This window comes from Cottoperca gobio, chromosome 13 (genome assembly GCF_900634415.1).
Source record: "Cottoperca gobio chromosome 13, fCotGob3.1, whole genome shotgun sequence".
In the NCBI taxonomy this organism is placed as follows: domain Eukaryota; kingdom Metazoa; phylum Chordata; class Actinopteri; order Perciformes; family Bovichtidae; genus Cottoperca; species Cottoperca gobio.
In genome coordinates, this window is record NC_041367.1 from 10,308,203 (window position 1) to 10,325,458 (window position 17,256).

Sequence of the window (17,256 nt, forward strand, 5' to 3'; positions counted from 1 at the left end):
TTGTCATGGTATTGTAAAAATACAAACACTAAACAGAACTGAATGTTGTCACTAGGACATGTTCATAAAAGCATGATTAACTGGGGACCGGTGATACTACAACATGGTAGCAAAGGATAGTTAGTTTGAGAAGAAAAAGATTATGTTTCCTTAAAACAACCACAGTTTGTTTCTGAAATTTCACGACGATCATCCTTCATGACTGAATTATGTCCATCAATCTCGTCGATCGGTCCCACCTGCTTGAGTGAAATCACAGAAATATACCATAATGTGAAATACAGCACGGGTTTTCTTTAACCACATTGTAACTGTTTTTTTGACTATGGGGATGTTGTGTACATGAACGCCTCATCTCACTCCCTTCATCTGCTGGACGCTGTCTATCATGGGGCTCTGAGGTTCATAACCAACTGTAAACCACTCACACACCATTGCACGCTGTACTCTTTAGTCAACTGGACATCACTATCAATGCGCAGATCTCTGCACTGGTACAAATTCATCTACACATTTATGCTTGGACGGCTGCCATCTACATATCCACTTACATAGCCCACAAACAGTACAGCTCTGGGCTACGATCTCAAAACTACATCACTCTGTCCGTCCACTCAATTTGCACGGAATTTGGAAAAAAGTCCTGATCATACTCGGCCCCCTCAACCTGGAACACGCTGCAGCAGGAACTTAAGCTGTCCAGCTTGATACCCCGAGGAGATTTTAAACTCATTTGAAAAATTCTGGAGAAATCATCTGTTGGTGTTTGTTCTTGCGATACCTAATTCTACGCACTTTGCACTTTACGATGTGTTATTTGACTGTTGCCTCTGTGTTTAGTGTCCTGTCTGTCTGTAACTTTGTATGGTACTGTTACCATCTGATCAGGTCTCTCTTGAGAATGAGACCATGTCTCTCAATGAGATTTTACCTGTATAAATAAAGGCTAAATAAAAAGAAACTGAATGAGTTTTACTGTTGCCCCACAAACAGCAACATTTCTGGTAAGAAGCCTACCTGGAGCTGGGAATAGACCAACTAATAGTCCCTCCCAGGGTTAGTTATCCATTAAGCAAGCAACCATCCTTTGCCTCCTGGTAAAGGGCCTGGTAAAATAACCATTAACACATGGCAATGAATTTCAAATAAAACAGCAGGCAATCTCACAGATGTCCACACAGATACAAAGATGGATGAAGGCATGTGTGCAGGTGAAGGCACACATAGGTGTTGGCACACAGTCACAGGTAGGTGCACAAGCACACATACACATAATCAGGCATCCGTGTAGCTAGAGGTGGTGCTCGAGGCAAGGGTGGCAGCTGCCGATGGCTGTGCCAACCAATTGTAATGGCAACTGGCAACAGCTGGGGAGGGGGGCTCTGAGGACTCGCCAAACCCTTCACTGTGAGCCATGATCAAAGATGTGGCATAATGGAGTGGGAATGGCAGAATGGGGTGTCAAGGGAGTAGTGTGTATTTCTCCATATGCACAAGTGTGTGAGTGTGTGAGTGTGTGTGTGTGCGTGTGTATAATTTGCTCATGCGTGTGTAAAATGGATGGATGAGATAAGAAAGGCATTTGACACCAGGGTACAGGAACCAAATCAGTGTGCAAATTCACCAACTGGTTATAAGGGAAGGTCGCTAGCAGAAGGCAAGGTGGATATCTTTACTGAAACATGTTTTGGTAGATGTTAAAGGCAGCAGTAGTGATTTAAAAATATAGATTTACCAATATACATATACAGTTTCACAATATTAAACTACTGCACTAAACTATTGATTGTATGCTTATGAGATGAACCAAACCAAAGGTGCCAACACAACACATAGTTAACTACCAAACAGAGTAGCAGTCTGACTTCAGAGCTTCCTTTTCAACATTAATGATGCATTGAGCATGATTCACTAGAACACTCCTTTGCTATTTTGTGTCATATTGATGAGCCAACAAATACTTTTGAAGCCCCGAGTTAGCCTGAAGCTACTGTAATACATTTGGAAAATGGCCTTGCATTTCCATAATTGAATGCACCCTGTATTTATTAAATATGAAGGCTTGGCTTATTAGACTCAGATAGTGTTTGAACTGTTTATTTGAGCTTTTTTGCTCAACTTCAAGTATTTTTCTTTATATTTGTGTATGTTTATCTTTTTAAAATGTGTGTCTATCGTCTTGTCATCCCATCTGATTGGATTAATACTTTTCAAATGATTGTATTTCAATTAAAAATGTCAGTTTGTTCATAAACAGCCAGAAAATATTGGACATTGGCCTAAATTGCAGGCCCAGGGATTAACGCGCTTGCCCACCTTCACAAGTCAGTAGGCAGTGTGTTCATTTAGGATCCAAGTGGCCTGAGGGGAGCAGCTCTTCCTGAGTCTCTCGTGCTGGCCTGGTGTATCCGCTACCTTCTTCCTGACCTCAACAGGGAGAAAACTATCCGGGTGTTTGGAATCTTTAACGATTCTCCCAGCCATCTTCTTGAAGCAGGATGGAGCACCGTCTATTGTATGTATGTCCCTGTTGTTGCACTAGCGGTTCCAAGTTTGGCAGGGTGCCGCTACAGAGGAGGTTCAGACCCAGGAGTGAACCTCTGATAATCTCCTTGCTGGCAGGTGAAGTGTTGAAGCTGGTGACACCACATGAACTGGAGGAAACACTTGACTGTCTTTACTGTTTGCAGGAAAACAGTGAATTGCGCTGCTACACAATGACAATTGGGAAATCCGAATTGGGGATGAAAAAGGTAAAAAGATTACCAAAAATACTGTATAAGAAAAGGATTTAAACTTCGCAGAGAAATAATACAAATTCCCTGCTGCACCATCTCATAGCCCTCTGTGAAGTGAGGCAGAGAAACCAGGAGCGAAAGAAAACAACATCCGTAATAGGTCAATGAAACTTCCTGGCTGTAGCACCGGACTATATCTCATCAGTGCTCTAATCTCAACCATTATTGTTTTTTTTTTGCTGTAATAGAGCAAATCCCATACAAACCATCTGTGATGTTCCAAGCCTACACCCATTAGCGTCAGCATAGCTGCCATTAATTTGAGCTATATAGCCATACATGCTTCGCTGGCCTTAAGAAAGACTTGCTTCTCTCTTGTACTGCAAGGACAATGCGTACATGTGCTGCAAGTGTTTGTGCGTGTGTGTGTTTGTGTGAGAGAGTTAAGCTTCTTATCTGGAATGAATGGGACAGGGTCAGTTCCCTAATGTCAGCCATTTGTGATCTTCTTTACTCGCGACCAACAGTGCTGGAAGAAGGACAAAGAAAAATATATAGTCTTGGCAATGTGTGTGTGTGTGTGTGTGTGTGTGTGTGTGTGTGTGTGTGTGTGTGTGTGTGTGTGTGTGTGTGTGTGTGTGTGTGTTTCTGTATTAATGTATCAACCTGCCAGCCACTGAACCTCCAAAAGCTGCAATCTGCAAAGCATCTTGGCCACATCACATCCACATAATTTATTCTGAATTATGACAATTTTGACCAATTCTGACACTTCAATCCGTCATCAAAATCATCATCATAGTTACACACATTTGTCCTTTCACAATCATCCCTGAACATTACTACCTGCAGTATTAAATACTATCATTACTTCCAATTTATAGATTCCATTACATAGATGCAACGGTACAGTAAAAAACAACAACGTTGCTTTAAACTTATTGTAGTTGATCAGGACAAAACTTTTTTAATAAGCAATCTTGTGAGCAAGAGATGAAGATACAGAACACATTGTAACAGCCACCAATGCTGTAGCCATCTGAGCATGAAGATCTTAGAACTGCTTCAGAGTAACAAGCAGCTAAATGAGCAGACATCAGAAAAGTTACTCTCAGCGCAATGAAAAAGAAAACCGATTCAGCCAGAGAGAAACAGATAAAAATGCCTGTGCCTGTTGATGGTAAGTATTGTATTTCCATGAGCCAGTACATGCATGTGTATGTTGGCATTGATGTTGTTCTTCCCATAATCAAAACCCAGTCACTGAAAGCTATTTCCCCCCCTAGCTCTCAATAGATCATAGCTCTCCACAGGAGGAAAAGCAGAGCATTTTCAGCATTTCTAGCTGTATTTTAATGGACCAAGGCATAAACGCAATAACTGGCACAATTTCATGGAGCTTGCAACACATTCAGTTATTTTGAGACAAAAGGTGTTAGCACAGCAGTGGAGCACACGTGCTATAGGTATAAAATGGTTTTACATGGGGAATAAATTACAATAAGTGTTTGGTTGGCATCAGACTTGACTAATCATCTCCTCTAATTCCCTTTCAAAGCAGTGCTCTCTCCACAATGACCGTACTGGACGAGATGGATGTTAGAGAGTCAAGATCCGCTGCACAAAAACAGCTACTGCTAAGAGGGAATTGATGTCCTTGTTTGGGAAATGCAGCGTCGCAAGGCACAAACACTAGAAAACCTTCAATGCTTCTTATATATAAAATATTAAGTGCTAGTTGTTATTGTAGATTACACACACAGTATGCAGCAGAAACAGAACTATAGCTCACTGATGCTGGTAGGTGCTTAATCATGCAGGATCTCCAATTGGATTAAGAATGTTACACTGAGCTGGAATACAAAGAGCATTGTCTAGAAGCAGCATCCTGAACCACTTGTAAGTAATCCAGGAATGTGTTGCAAAATTAAATTCTTGATACATTATAAATGGTATGCCTTTGTGTAAAACTCGTCTCAAAACAATAGTCAGGTGCCAGCTGAACATCAAAAACAGGTTTTACTTGCTGTAATTATTCCTATCCAAAATAAGTGATGACAAAATCCGTAGTCCGCATTTTGTGCAAAAATACATCTAAAATCTAATATATATCATTCGAAATGTGAGGCCTTAGCAGTGTGAGTTAGATAAGTCAACGAGATCTTTGTTTTACTCTCCCTCTACCACAGCTGAGCATAAGTGGCTCTTACACTGGGGAACACAAAGTGAAGGGAATTCTGTTCAAAAAATCTTTAACTTTAAAAGATACTCTCTTGATGTGACAAACTCAGACTGCTGAAGCCTCACTTTAACCTCAGATACACTTTTGAATGTATTTTTGCAGGGAATGAGGACTGCAGATTGTAGTATGCCCATCTTTCTTATTGGCAGTCTATTAGATAGGTATGTTTTAATGGCCATTATGAACAAGAGGAATATTTATATTAACTTTAACCTGTTCAATGTATAGATGGACAGAGAAATTCAACAAACTTGAAAACAATGTGCACCTATCCTTTAAGGCTTAAACAACATGAATATGTTGATATCATCTGCAAAGTAGTAGATACGACTTGAACATTAAGCAAGGAACTTCACAAGAGGTAGGCTAGCAGTATATAAAAGAGAGCTTGCTATAGCAGCATTTTACCATAATCCAAAGCGGTACAGATGCTGCTCCATTGTTGGTTTTATAGGCTGGCATCCAGGATTTTGTCCCAGAAAGATCCAGTGGAGGAGATAGCCATGTAAGATTTGGCTCATATTGAATAAGGTTGAATCTTTATTTATACATTACACTATAGGGGCACACCACACATTCAGCACATCAGCGACAGTCTGCATCATAACCTACATTTCACAAAAGTTAAATGAGTGTAGTGCATGTATTGCATTTGATTGGTCATATATACTATCATATCTGCTTGTATCACTAATCCAATACTAACTTGTATTGCAGCTTTAAAATACCTCACATATGTTTTTTGCACATGCATATGCAATGCAAGTTTAGTTTACAATGGGATTTAATACTCTTGTGTACATTCCATATCACATTACTCCTACCATTCAGTGCAAAGAATTCATTTCAAGCCAAATGTAATATTAAATGGATAATCCATAGGTTATAGAGAAGTATAAATAATGTAACACCTCCATACCAGCATTTACCGCTTTCTATTTAAACCTCAGCCATCACTCTGCCGTACATTGCCCTGGTTATGACCTTCATTCTACACCACTGCACTACACCTTCCTGTAAGGGAAGGAATTACTGTTCATTCACTCATGTATATGAGCTAAACTCATCCCTTCCATCTTAACATGTGACAAGCTCCATTACACACCCACAAACACCTCCCTGTAGCTTGTAATTAGTTTTTAAATCATTTAATTCCAATGTTTTGGTACCACAATATCTGCACATGTTCATAAGTTAATGAGCAAACATTCATTTGACTTTGTCTTTAACAATCCCAGGATACATTCATTCAGGAGGGCGTGTTTTGTGTGTGTGTGTGTGTGTGTGTGTGTTGGGGTTTTTGATTGAAACTAGGAATACACACACTCTACATGCCTGTGACTTTATCAGATTTACTGAATAATTTATGTGGTTAAGCTCAGGAGCAAAGTAATGTGCATAATTGCATAGCATCCCTTCTATCTGCCATCCCTGCCATTAACTAAATGATTGGTCCCAGCACCTCCCCTGGTAATTAAAACCTTAGAGATTAATCATAAACTCTCCCACTTTCAATCAAAGCATGAGGTTGTTATTGGTCTCTGCATGTGCATGGGATCCATATGAGCCAATAAACATTTTCAAATTGAGTGACTGACTTCTGAGGAATCTTATCCTGTAACACAGGACATTGTTGCCTCCAGGTACACACACTGGTATGTAATCAAGATCCCTTTTTCTGTCTGATAACTCTTCCTCACATGTGCTAGCATCTGAGTGAAGTAGAGAGAACTGGGCAGTTTGGTCTTGTAATAAGTGCTCACCTAAAAGAGGTTTAGTTCTGATGTGCCCTTTAGCTTCATATCTGTGAGTAGGCAAGTCTTGAGTGTCATTAACCTAATGTCTCGCACTGCACATCGCTGAGCCATTAAAAGCAAGGAGATTAATCATGAAGTCTCCTCACATGGCACCTCAGCTGGACGTCAGTTTCTTCATAAGAAACGTGTGAAGGTTTCGCTTCAGAGGATCTAAGGCTGTGTGTACACTACGAGCGACAAAAGCAACACAATGGCCATTGAAGTAATTGCTGACATCGTCTTTGTGAAGTAGTTTTTAAATAGCAATACGTTTTTCGAGGAATGGAACAGGGGAGAGAGACGGGGGCGGAAGATGGTGAACTAAAAATATATTCACCTGTTGCTTTGTCCCTCGAAGTGTGAATATAGGAAAAGGCTACAATTCATAGGATACTTCCCCTAATGTGTTTTTCGCTTCATCCCTCACAACATGCCATCATCCCTGCTCTTCTAGTAACAGTAAATTAAATGAGTTCATAGATGCCAACTGAAGTGACTGGCCATGGTACAGCCAGCCTTAATAAGTCACTGTAAATGTGCATGGGGTTGAACTGAGGGTATTGACAGTGTGGTGCTGCTGACTTGTGGGTATTAGCTCAGCAGGACTAATTACGCTATTAGACACTATCTGTGGGCCTAAAGGTAACCGATCCACCCTGCATGCCCTTGGTGACTGGACACACATACATGAACTCTTACATGTGTAGCCCAGTATCCCTAGAAATTCATACTGGATGATGTGAATGATGAATACATGTTGTATATCCAATGTCAGTGCAGGAAGAAGTGTGCCCTTTATGTAGCAAAGTAAAAATGAATAAGTATAGTAGATGTGGCATAGTATGATTGACATGCCAGAGACCAAAGTTTGAAACAATGAGTACTTTTTAAAACCATAACCACGACTGCCGTCACCTGTGTGTTACTTGCCGAAGCTTTAATATACTTTGACCATACTGTAACTGCCAGGTAACAATACTGTTTGAATAAATCATTTTGAAAAGCTGCGTTAAATGTCAAAAATGTCTTTGTTGTAATGTGATCTGGAGTTTTGCTAAATTGAGAGTCACAAATCACATAACCAAAAAGTCAAATTTTATATTTGTGTGTATGATGTGTGGCACAAACAAATGCATATGTCTGAGGACTTCCCCTGTTTTTTTACAACTTTAGGACTTTAAGAGCTAGTGTATGCCGTTTCACTGACTTTACTTTAACAAGGGCTTTCTCCAGTGAGAGTGACGACATTATAGTGCTTTTTGCCTTCAATACATCTATCTCACGACAAACTGCAACCCACTGACTCACAGCTCCAGTGATGCCAGTCTTGAGAGGCGCTGCTGCTGAGAGAGTGGAGCCAATTGAATTTGGACCACCCAGAATCTTCTATGGTGTTCTCTCCCTGAGTGTGGAAAAGGGAGCGAAGAGGCAAAGAAAAAGTTGTCTTGACTTTTTGTATGTGTAGCCAGTCTAGTTGCTGCTCCCTCAGTACTCAGGAGGGCTCTGTAAGTGTTATTCTGGGGTAATGTAAGGAAATATGAACATTTTATGTTCAACAAGCCTCAGGCGGAGTGAGTACAGCAGCAGGTTTCACACAGCCTGTATGCCCCAGTATTTTCTTATAGCACAAGTCTGAAGTTTTATAAAGATGTCATTATAAGTTATCTTAATTAGGTGTCAAACTTGTTTGGAGATTATTTGCAAGAACTACAAAATACACTTTAACAACTTCAGAAATAGTCTGACTTATCTGATAAAACATAAAATAAACTACTTTGTGTTATCTGGATATGGCAAATTATAGCTGAGCCAAATAGTAATTCCAAATAATGTACGATTATCATAAATCATACACTATGTTCTAATTTTGAACGTGAACTCATTTGGCATTTATTCTGAAAGAAATCAATATACGTTACGCTTTTGTACTAACATAAATTACTGTATTTGTCATGGATACATTCATGTAATAGGTTAATATTTCATCAATAATCCATTTCTGTTGACATATATTTGTTTCTCTGTATATTTAATTTGAGGATCTTTTATTTCATAATCCACAAATTTCACAGTTTGCAGCAAAATGCAGCGTCAAGGCCAGACCAGCTACATTTATACATCTATCAATGAATTTGAATAAAAAGGAGACACTGAAATGCTACAGTACTGCCACATTTACATCTGAACACATAATACAAAACTTTAAAAATAAAACCAAGACTATAATCTGACTATAAACATCTAGAACATCTAAATTGAGCAATTTAATATGCCTGCTGACATTTCAATGTATACATAAGGTATTATAAGTTTGATGAAGGTTTAAATGCCAAGAGCGAAAAAGGACATCTTTATTAAATTCAGACAAAACCACAAGGCCACATTGATTAGTCGAGCATTTCTAGAATTCTATTAAGCTATTCAACTCTGACGCCTCTTACTTTGCACTTTATTTTTATTTTCATTCAATTATACATGCTTTTCATTTGTGTAACATTTAGGTGACATGGTGTGTGTGTGTGTGTGTGATGTACTGCTGTGCATCATTTTGTATTAAGGGAGTGCAAATGAAAATGAGCTATAACTTTGGTATTATGCAACAAATGGTAACATTCTTGTTTAATATTGAAAATATAGTAGAATGTAAAAAAAAAAGCAGTAAAGGTAACATTATTTTCTCATTGTGTCAAAGGAGATTTAACAATCTAAAGCAGTCAACACAATAAACTGTATGCTCAGTGTTGTCTAATGAAAGATTCTGCTGATGTACATGGGAGAGATGGGACCATCTGTTGTGAATCAGGATCTACTCAACCAGATCTATGATCACAGGTTTTGGGGAGTGACAAGAAAGAGATTATGGATACAAAATGTCAAAAATAAATGCACCATGTGTGGGAAGCAATTTGGGATGATCACAGTATGAAAACTATTGCATCTTCGCAAGTTGATGACTTTCAGGCGTCTGTTAAAGACGCCCCTGGGCATCTAAGAGGCTAAAAACTGTATGAATAAATGGGCAAAGAAAATCAACAAACATAGCCAGCCTCCCTGAGGACCTAATAATAAGAAATGTGATTTCTCATGAAATGTCAGTGGCAGAAAAATATCAGTTTTTTTTTAATACGTTCCCCTACTGCCCTTTGCATAACTCATTCAAACTAAATGTTTGTATATTGACAATGTGTACATGTGCTGAAATTAGTTTCAATGGTAATCAATAGAACAAACGACATAATGATATATTTCAAAGTCGAATAAAATGCACACAGTTAAAACAAACACTGACTGATCCATATATAGATATTTAGCAACTTCGAGTGTTTTAAAGATGAATGAACAGCCATCTTTAATGTCCGTGTGATAAGTGTCAGACCGACCTACAGTGTGTCCTGAAGTAGAGATTTTGTGAAGCAATTTATGTTATTCAAAAGGTTTTCTCCAAAGGTTGCTGTGACACAACACGGAGAGCAGCTGCTTATATACTTGATGCATTGTGAAGACACATCAAGAACATTCAAATCACATTTGTAATGCAATACAAAACAGTACCATGGAAGATTTTGGCTGCACATATCCAATATGAACACTTACAAGAGATATTCATAACAATTGAAATGAATCCTTACATTTAAAGAGAAACTACATATGCTCTAAAAAAAATGAATCCAAAGCCTGTTCTCTTGCCTTGTCTTGTCACAGACAGCTCATTTAAGGTGAGAGAAAGGATATATGCTGAGGAAATGTCCTGGCACCAGAGTGAGCCGACACCCAGTGGCAGCCAACAGCTAAATTTAGTGTTGGTCTCAAAGGAGGAGGACTTCCCTGTGGTGAAGCGCAACGCTAGGAAACATTGAGTGGGCTTCACAAGAGAACCTGATGTAAGCGCCTGTCTGGATTTAATAATAAACCGAAGACACATCCTCTGATTGTCTCTCAGAAGCAAAACTGATTCATGCAGCGTATTAACGCTCACTTATTTGGAATACCTGGTTGAAGGAAATTAAAAACATTTTAAAACCTCAGTGGAACTTTGCTCCAATAATAATAATAATAATAATAATAATATAATAATAATAATATAATAATAATAATAATAATAATAATAATAATAATAATAATAATAATACATTTTATTTGTAAAGCGCCTTTCCAAGCTAAAAGCAATCTCAAGGCGCTAACTTTTCCAATTAAGTTCATTTCAATAGGTGCCATAAGATGGAAAACCAACCCATCTCCTATCAAACCTTCTACTGCCTTTGATTTACGAATAGCAGATAATTGGCTTTTATATTCTTTTCTTTTTTTTCATCTTTATTTATTCGGGGAAGTTGCACCGAGAGCAATGTTCTCTTTTCCAAGAGCACTCCGATCACATTCACACAGTTACACAATCAGACCTGGAAGCTGCCCAGTACAACCACAGTCTGATCTGCTGGCCACTGAGCAGCTCCACTGGGGCAGTTAGGGTTCAGAGCATTGCTAAAGGGCACTTCAGTGGTTGTAATGAGTGATGACTGCCCTCAGTATGATATAACACAGAACAGAGACGGTGTGTATTCGTGTGTGCATGAGGCGCTTATGTGCAGTGTAATTCAAAGTCAGCAGTGTTGATGATTGTAGCTCTGACAAAGGATCATGTCAGTTCTCCTGACCTTTATCCTAGATGTTAACTCCCTGTACTAACAAAGACAGACATCAGCTCATAGTAGTGAGTGTGTGTGTGTGTGTGTGTGTGTGTGTGTGTGTGTGTGTGTGTGTGTGTGTGTGTGTGTGTGTGCGTGTGTGTGTGTGTGTGTGTGTGTGTGTGTGTTGGTGTGTTTAAGACTTCTCCAGGTTTGTATAAGCATCGGCTTATTGGCTGGAGGAAATTTGACGACAGACGCTCTTTCACTTAACTAACGGGGGAATACCACCCACAACAACAAGCTGCACCATATGGTAACAAACAGGGTTTTTCATGTAATATTTTGCAAGATCCCTTGTTGTTTTTATGTTTTACTTCTTTGGTCCCATGTCTGAATCAATAAGAGGTCTTCTCAACGGAACGTTTTTTCATTTTGTGAATCGAGTTTTACTGTATTGAACATGTTATGTGTTTATTTCTTTGATGTAGTCTGTTAAATTATTGCTATTCATGATTAGTTACAGCTTCTAAGCTTGTCTGTGTGGTATTTCTTATTAGAAGCAATACTGAAGCAAATTCAATTATTTGTACTCTCTCAGGTCAATATCCCTGTAATTAATCTTTCATTGCTGTGCAACAACACTGCAAGTTACATTGTTCCAACACTGTAAAAAAAAGAAATCTAATGAAAACCACCTTTTATTTGTACCTATCTAAGCAATCAGATGGTCTATCAGAGGGCATGAAGACCTACCGTACATGCCAACTAATTTGCAAACGAAAGTCCATTTTATCCCCGGACTTGCCAACAACACAGCAGAGACTAAAGATAAGCTCCTCACCTACGCTGAGCTTGGCTGCTGGATGGTCCTGGAGGGGCATGTGGCAAGGGTGGAAGGTTGTTTTTGGCACTGATACATTCAGAGAAGGCCAGACAGTGACATTATGCCAGCCAGGCAGGACTCGAGGGATAGCCATGTTAAATACCATCTCCTAGAGTGCAAATGGCAGGGAGTTTGTTGTGGTGTTTGGGGGTATGCGTTTGTTTGCGTGCCTTGGTGTGTTATGAAATGTGTGTGTTTTTGTGTGTGTCTCTGCTTGAGCATATCTATGCCTTGTACTGCCTTGTGCATAAATACACACACACACACACACACACACATGGGTAGAGCACACACAAACACATACTGACAGTACACTGGCAAAGAGACTGCTGTATACAGATGACATTAGAAGAAAAGGAAAAACAGGCCAACTGCCTAATTATCCATCAGCGATGCGACATGACTGAGATAAACACAAATCACCATCGCTGCGGAGGTTTGGTACATTCAGGTGGAGGGTGGAAGAGAATGCGGAGAGAAAGCAGAAACATGGGGCTCATTTATTCAACAATATTCACAAACAAGGAATGATTTGTTCTCTGTCTTGTTGATACAGTAAACTTTAAAGGCTGTGTTGTTTTCAAAATACAGAAGATGGTTTGGGGCATCATATGCAAAAACACCAAATAGATTCTGCAAATCTTAGCAGTGCTGTGGCAGAGCTGTGAGACACGGAGCAGACAGGAGAGAAGACTAGAGAGCGATAAAAACGTGTCTTGCTTAAAAATAAGAAATGTTGATACTGTTCAAAGATGACAGTTGAACATTTTGTCAGGCTCAAAATACTGGAAGGATAAAAAGACTTACTTCTCTCGCAAAATTGGAAACATAAAGGGCGAAGGGAAGGATCAGAAAGGGACTGCAATAAAGTTCCAATATGCATTTATGAGGCTGTAGACAGGGAATTTCTCCGAGGTAAAGTAAATAATGTTTTCATCATTACTTAAACTCATTTCTCCAGCAATGAGTTCCCTGCACTGCAGTTTCATCATGTTGAGAACTGAATCCACAGCAGCAGAAGAGAGCAGTTTTCACAAAGGCAAACTATTTGTTTTAAATAATTTAACTCATTTGAGTTTACTTGATGTATTCATAGCCTTACAATAACCACATGGGGATTTGTAATACTGATCTAGTGTAATTAACTTCCACCCTTCTTCCCAGACAACAAATCTCACTCTCAGCTGTTCCTGAAAGTTGACAACCGTACCATAAATTTAAAGAGTGCCACGATGGGAGCACAGTCTGTGAGCTGGAGAATCTCATTCTCGATCTTTACCTCTATTTGCTTCCATATACAGTGCACACACACACACACACACACACACACACACACACACACACACACACACACACACACACACACACACACACACACACACACACACCTAAGACAAGGGGTCTATACATAAATAAATAAAGAGACAGTCAGTCAAACTTTTGGTAGACGGGGAGAAAGTGACAGGGTGTCAGAGACCTGCTGACTGTAGGAGAATAATAACAAGAAGGAACAACTCCCATTGGTTACTAACAGACTCTGTCAGGTTATGAGACTTTTGAACCATGCCCTCTCGGATGCAACGTCTGGTCAGTTTCAACCGTGGTCCACCGATCTGCCACAATTTCTAGAAGCAGAATATCCTTGTTGTTTGCTCTAAACGTTGTGCTATTGTCTTGAACTGTTCAAGCTTCTGGCGTAACAATGACATTGATTTAGCCAGCAATTATATTAATCATACTATTTAAAATGGTCAAATGTGACATTGAAATGTCACTGAGTTTGACCTGACATGGGTAAGGGTTAGCAATGGGGTTGAACTAAGATCATGGTTATGGTTACATATTATATTGGATTGCACTACTACTAAGAAATCTATTAATATTTATTAGACATTCAAGAAAAAGAAGTGTTAATATATTTGTGGTATTGATGTTTTTGGTGTATTGTGATATAGCCCTGAAGCCATGTGAGACTGTGGAATCACTGAGTTTCTCTTAACACATTTGGTTTAATTTCTTCAGCACATTTTCCCATTACAGACTGTGAAGTTAGACTGTGCTATCAATTCGAGCTAACATTTCAACGGCAAATTGCTTTAAACTCAAGCTCGATAATTACATTTTTTATTAAAATTTATCAATTCACAGATTTTTTAATTTAATATGGAAAAGAAAATCATGTTATGCATATGAATATCCAGCAAGAGTTGAAATGTCTCTGAACCATTAAAAAAAGAAGACTTCCAAGGTCAACAATGGGTCAGACTCGGCAGCAGTTTTTCCACTGCTACTAGACTGTACAATATTGCAATTTAGTCGTATAATTTACCTATTCTGAAGGAGAGCGGGCCACCAGAGGTGCTTCTCACCCACATGGCTAAGAAGAGCAGAAGCGCCCAGGCTGTGAGCATCTTCTATGACTCCTCATGGGTCCTGCCCCGGGGGTGCCCCTGTCACAGCCACCTGAAAAAAAATACAAAGCAGAGCACGACATTTATACATCAACCAAGATGAAGAGGGACACGCACAAGCCAAAGCTGTGCAGCAGACTATTAAACCTGCAGACACATTCAGTATTTTCTCTTTCTCTCGCTGTCTATCACTCCTGTTGCATGCTGGGAATCTGTTAGTCAGAGTGTGAAACTGCTGCTAAGTGAAACTGAGGCCCACAGGAGTATTGATGACTTTTCTCCCCTCGTTGCTGGTGTTCTTGTAATATTATGGCTATAATGGTTATGTTTTCTGTTGTGGGAGTCAGAGAGGAAGAGACGAACACCCGCGCTCCTTCCATAATGACCCAAACATTTGCCCTGGTGATGTTCTAGAGAGTAAATCTTCGCATTGAACTTCACAGAGCCTTCTTCTCTTCATCTACTGGTGTGAAAGTGAAAGAGAATGCTTTTTTTTATTCCTCTATTTCACCAGTTTCATTGTTTTCATCTCAGTAAATCAATGTGACAGCAGCCTCTCATTGACACAGGCAGAAGATTGCAGAAAGTTGTTGTTTTTTACCAATGGGGGGAAAACAGTCAGCATAAATGCTTGATAGTGGTCCAAATCTGGTTTCCAAAGGCAGCAGGGCAACTGTTATGGTTGAGCTCTGTTTCATAATTTAACACTGGTAACAGATCATGCGCTGCTTTGCTCTTCATGTCACTTCTGGCATCCAAGGCTTAAAATGTGCACAAATGCCAAAAAAAAAGCACAATATGTAAAAGGTATTAACATGATATGATTCCATGTGTCAATTACATACATTCTGTTCCCTGTTATTCCTCTTCTGTAATTTCAATTTTGTCATACTATGGCGAGTTTCAAAACAGAGTTATTAAACATTAATGGTGCGAGGGAAAAAAAGAAAAGAGCAGCGTTTGCGGAGATGATGATGATGATGATGAGAAAGTTGGATGTAGTTCTGCTTCAAGAGACCCACAGCAATGATGATAACAAGGTACATTGGGGCTTTTAGAGGGGGTACATTAGGTTCTTAGTCATGGGAATAGTTTAAGTGCAGGAGAAGACGGGTCCCGTATTTATCAAAGATTTCCGAATCAGTCCTAATTGACCCGCAATTCAACCCGGGATGCAGACATGAGTTTGGTCCTATTTTTAGAGTAAAAGTATTCTATTAACTCTCTAAACCTAAGAAATGATCTCCTTATCTAGAGGTATTAGGAGTCCACAGCATGTGGACATAGATAGGACAAATATACACACTTTATTTAAATAAAATGAAATGGATTAATGCTGATTTGAATGATTTTGTCCATGTTCAGGATAATTGCTTCATCCGTAAACCTGAAGCCACAGAGTTATTTCAATGTGTGCTTAATTGAAAACATGCAAATAGAGTTAAACAGAGCTGATGTGGTTGCAGCTGTGATAGCATGTATTGCACCTCAAAGCTTTTACACATAAGAATTAAACAAGAATTACACACAAGCTAAAATACATAGACAAATTATCCTTGATATTGTGAACATGTTAGGAAAGCATGACATAAAGATGTGCAGACCAACATCATTGTCATTGACTCATCAAAGTTGTAACTGTAGCCAAGACACAATTACAATTATACAGTGACCAGGAACATTTAACAGCCATACTGATAAAACAATGAAAGTTTTATCGCCAGATTGAATTAAATTGGTTTAAAACTGCTATAATGAATACATTATTATAATTTCCCACAACTTTACTGTTTTGGGTCACTCTCATTGCTCTTAAAGTGTAGTTTTTAGCTGCAGCAAGCAGCTGTTCTCCTCAAAGAAAGCTCTAAAACCACTGTAAAACCCCTACCTGCTCAGCACCAAACAGCAGACACACACATCTATAAACCAACTGCTGAACATAGTGCAGTATTTAGCAGCTAAAGAGCCAGATATTTCCCTGAGGAGTTGGTAGAAACCAACAACAGAGCTAAAAGAAGGTGAAAATCTGAATTATATTCACCAAGTGGCCCGAATCACGACTCCAAACGATTGAAGGAATACTGCTCCTCGTCTACTAGATGAATAAATAGGCAGCTTTGTAAAAGCAAGTTCACAATATCATCTTATTCGGTGAAGATGGGTCAGTGCTGCGTTCAAAACTTGTTTACTGAGAAAAAACACGGCACGTCACAACACGATTTTGTCATTCATGGTATTTTTAGTCCGATGATGCCTTGAAATTATTCTTGGATGCTTGATAAATAAAAGTCATGTTCTCTTTTCATCAAGGTTAGGCTTTGTTATTGAATCTTTATTAAAGGCAGGGAAGGAGTGGGTGGTTCTGGTAAGCGGAGACAGAGGACAGTGCCTTCTGCCTTTTGCCTTAATGACTATAACTCAGTGCAACCAGAGTGACATTATTGTACTGGAAGGACACTGGAGCTGTAAAGACTTTACCTTGGACAGGACAAACAAAGAGTCTCTTTAGACTCATCCTTCCAAATATAGTCAGCCATTTTGATCTGTCCGGTGCATGG

The 17,256-nt window shown here is 39.2% G+C and overlaps 1 protein-coding gene across 1 annotated transcript in view; it reads right to left on the minus strand.

The window, feature by feature from the left end:
* The window catches only part of grik4 (glutamate receptor, ionotropic, kainate 4), a 272,241-nt gene that overhangs the window by 128,823 nt on the left and 126,162 nt on the right, over nucleotides 1-17,256 (minus strand). The window contains 1 exon segment of the mRNA XM_029446271.1: nucleotides 14,617-14,750. Coding sequence (XP_029302131.1) covers nucleotides 14,617-14,698 — 82 coding nt within the window. The 5' untranslated portion in view covers nucleotides 14,699-14,750.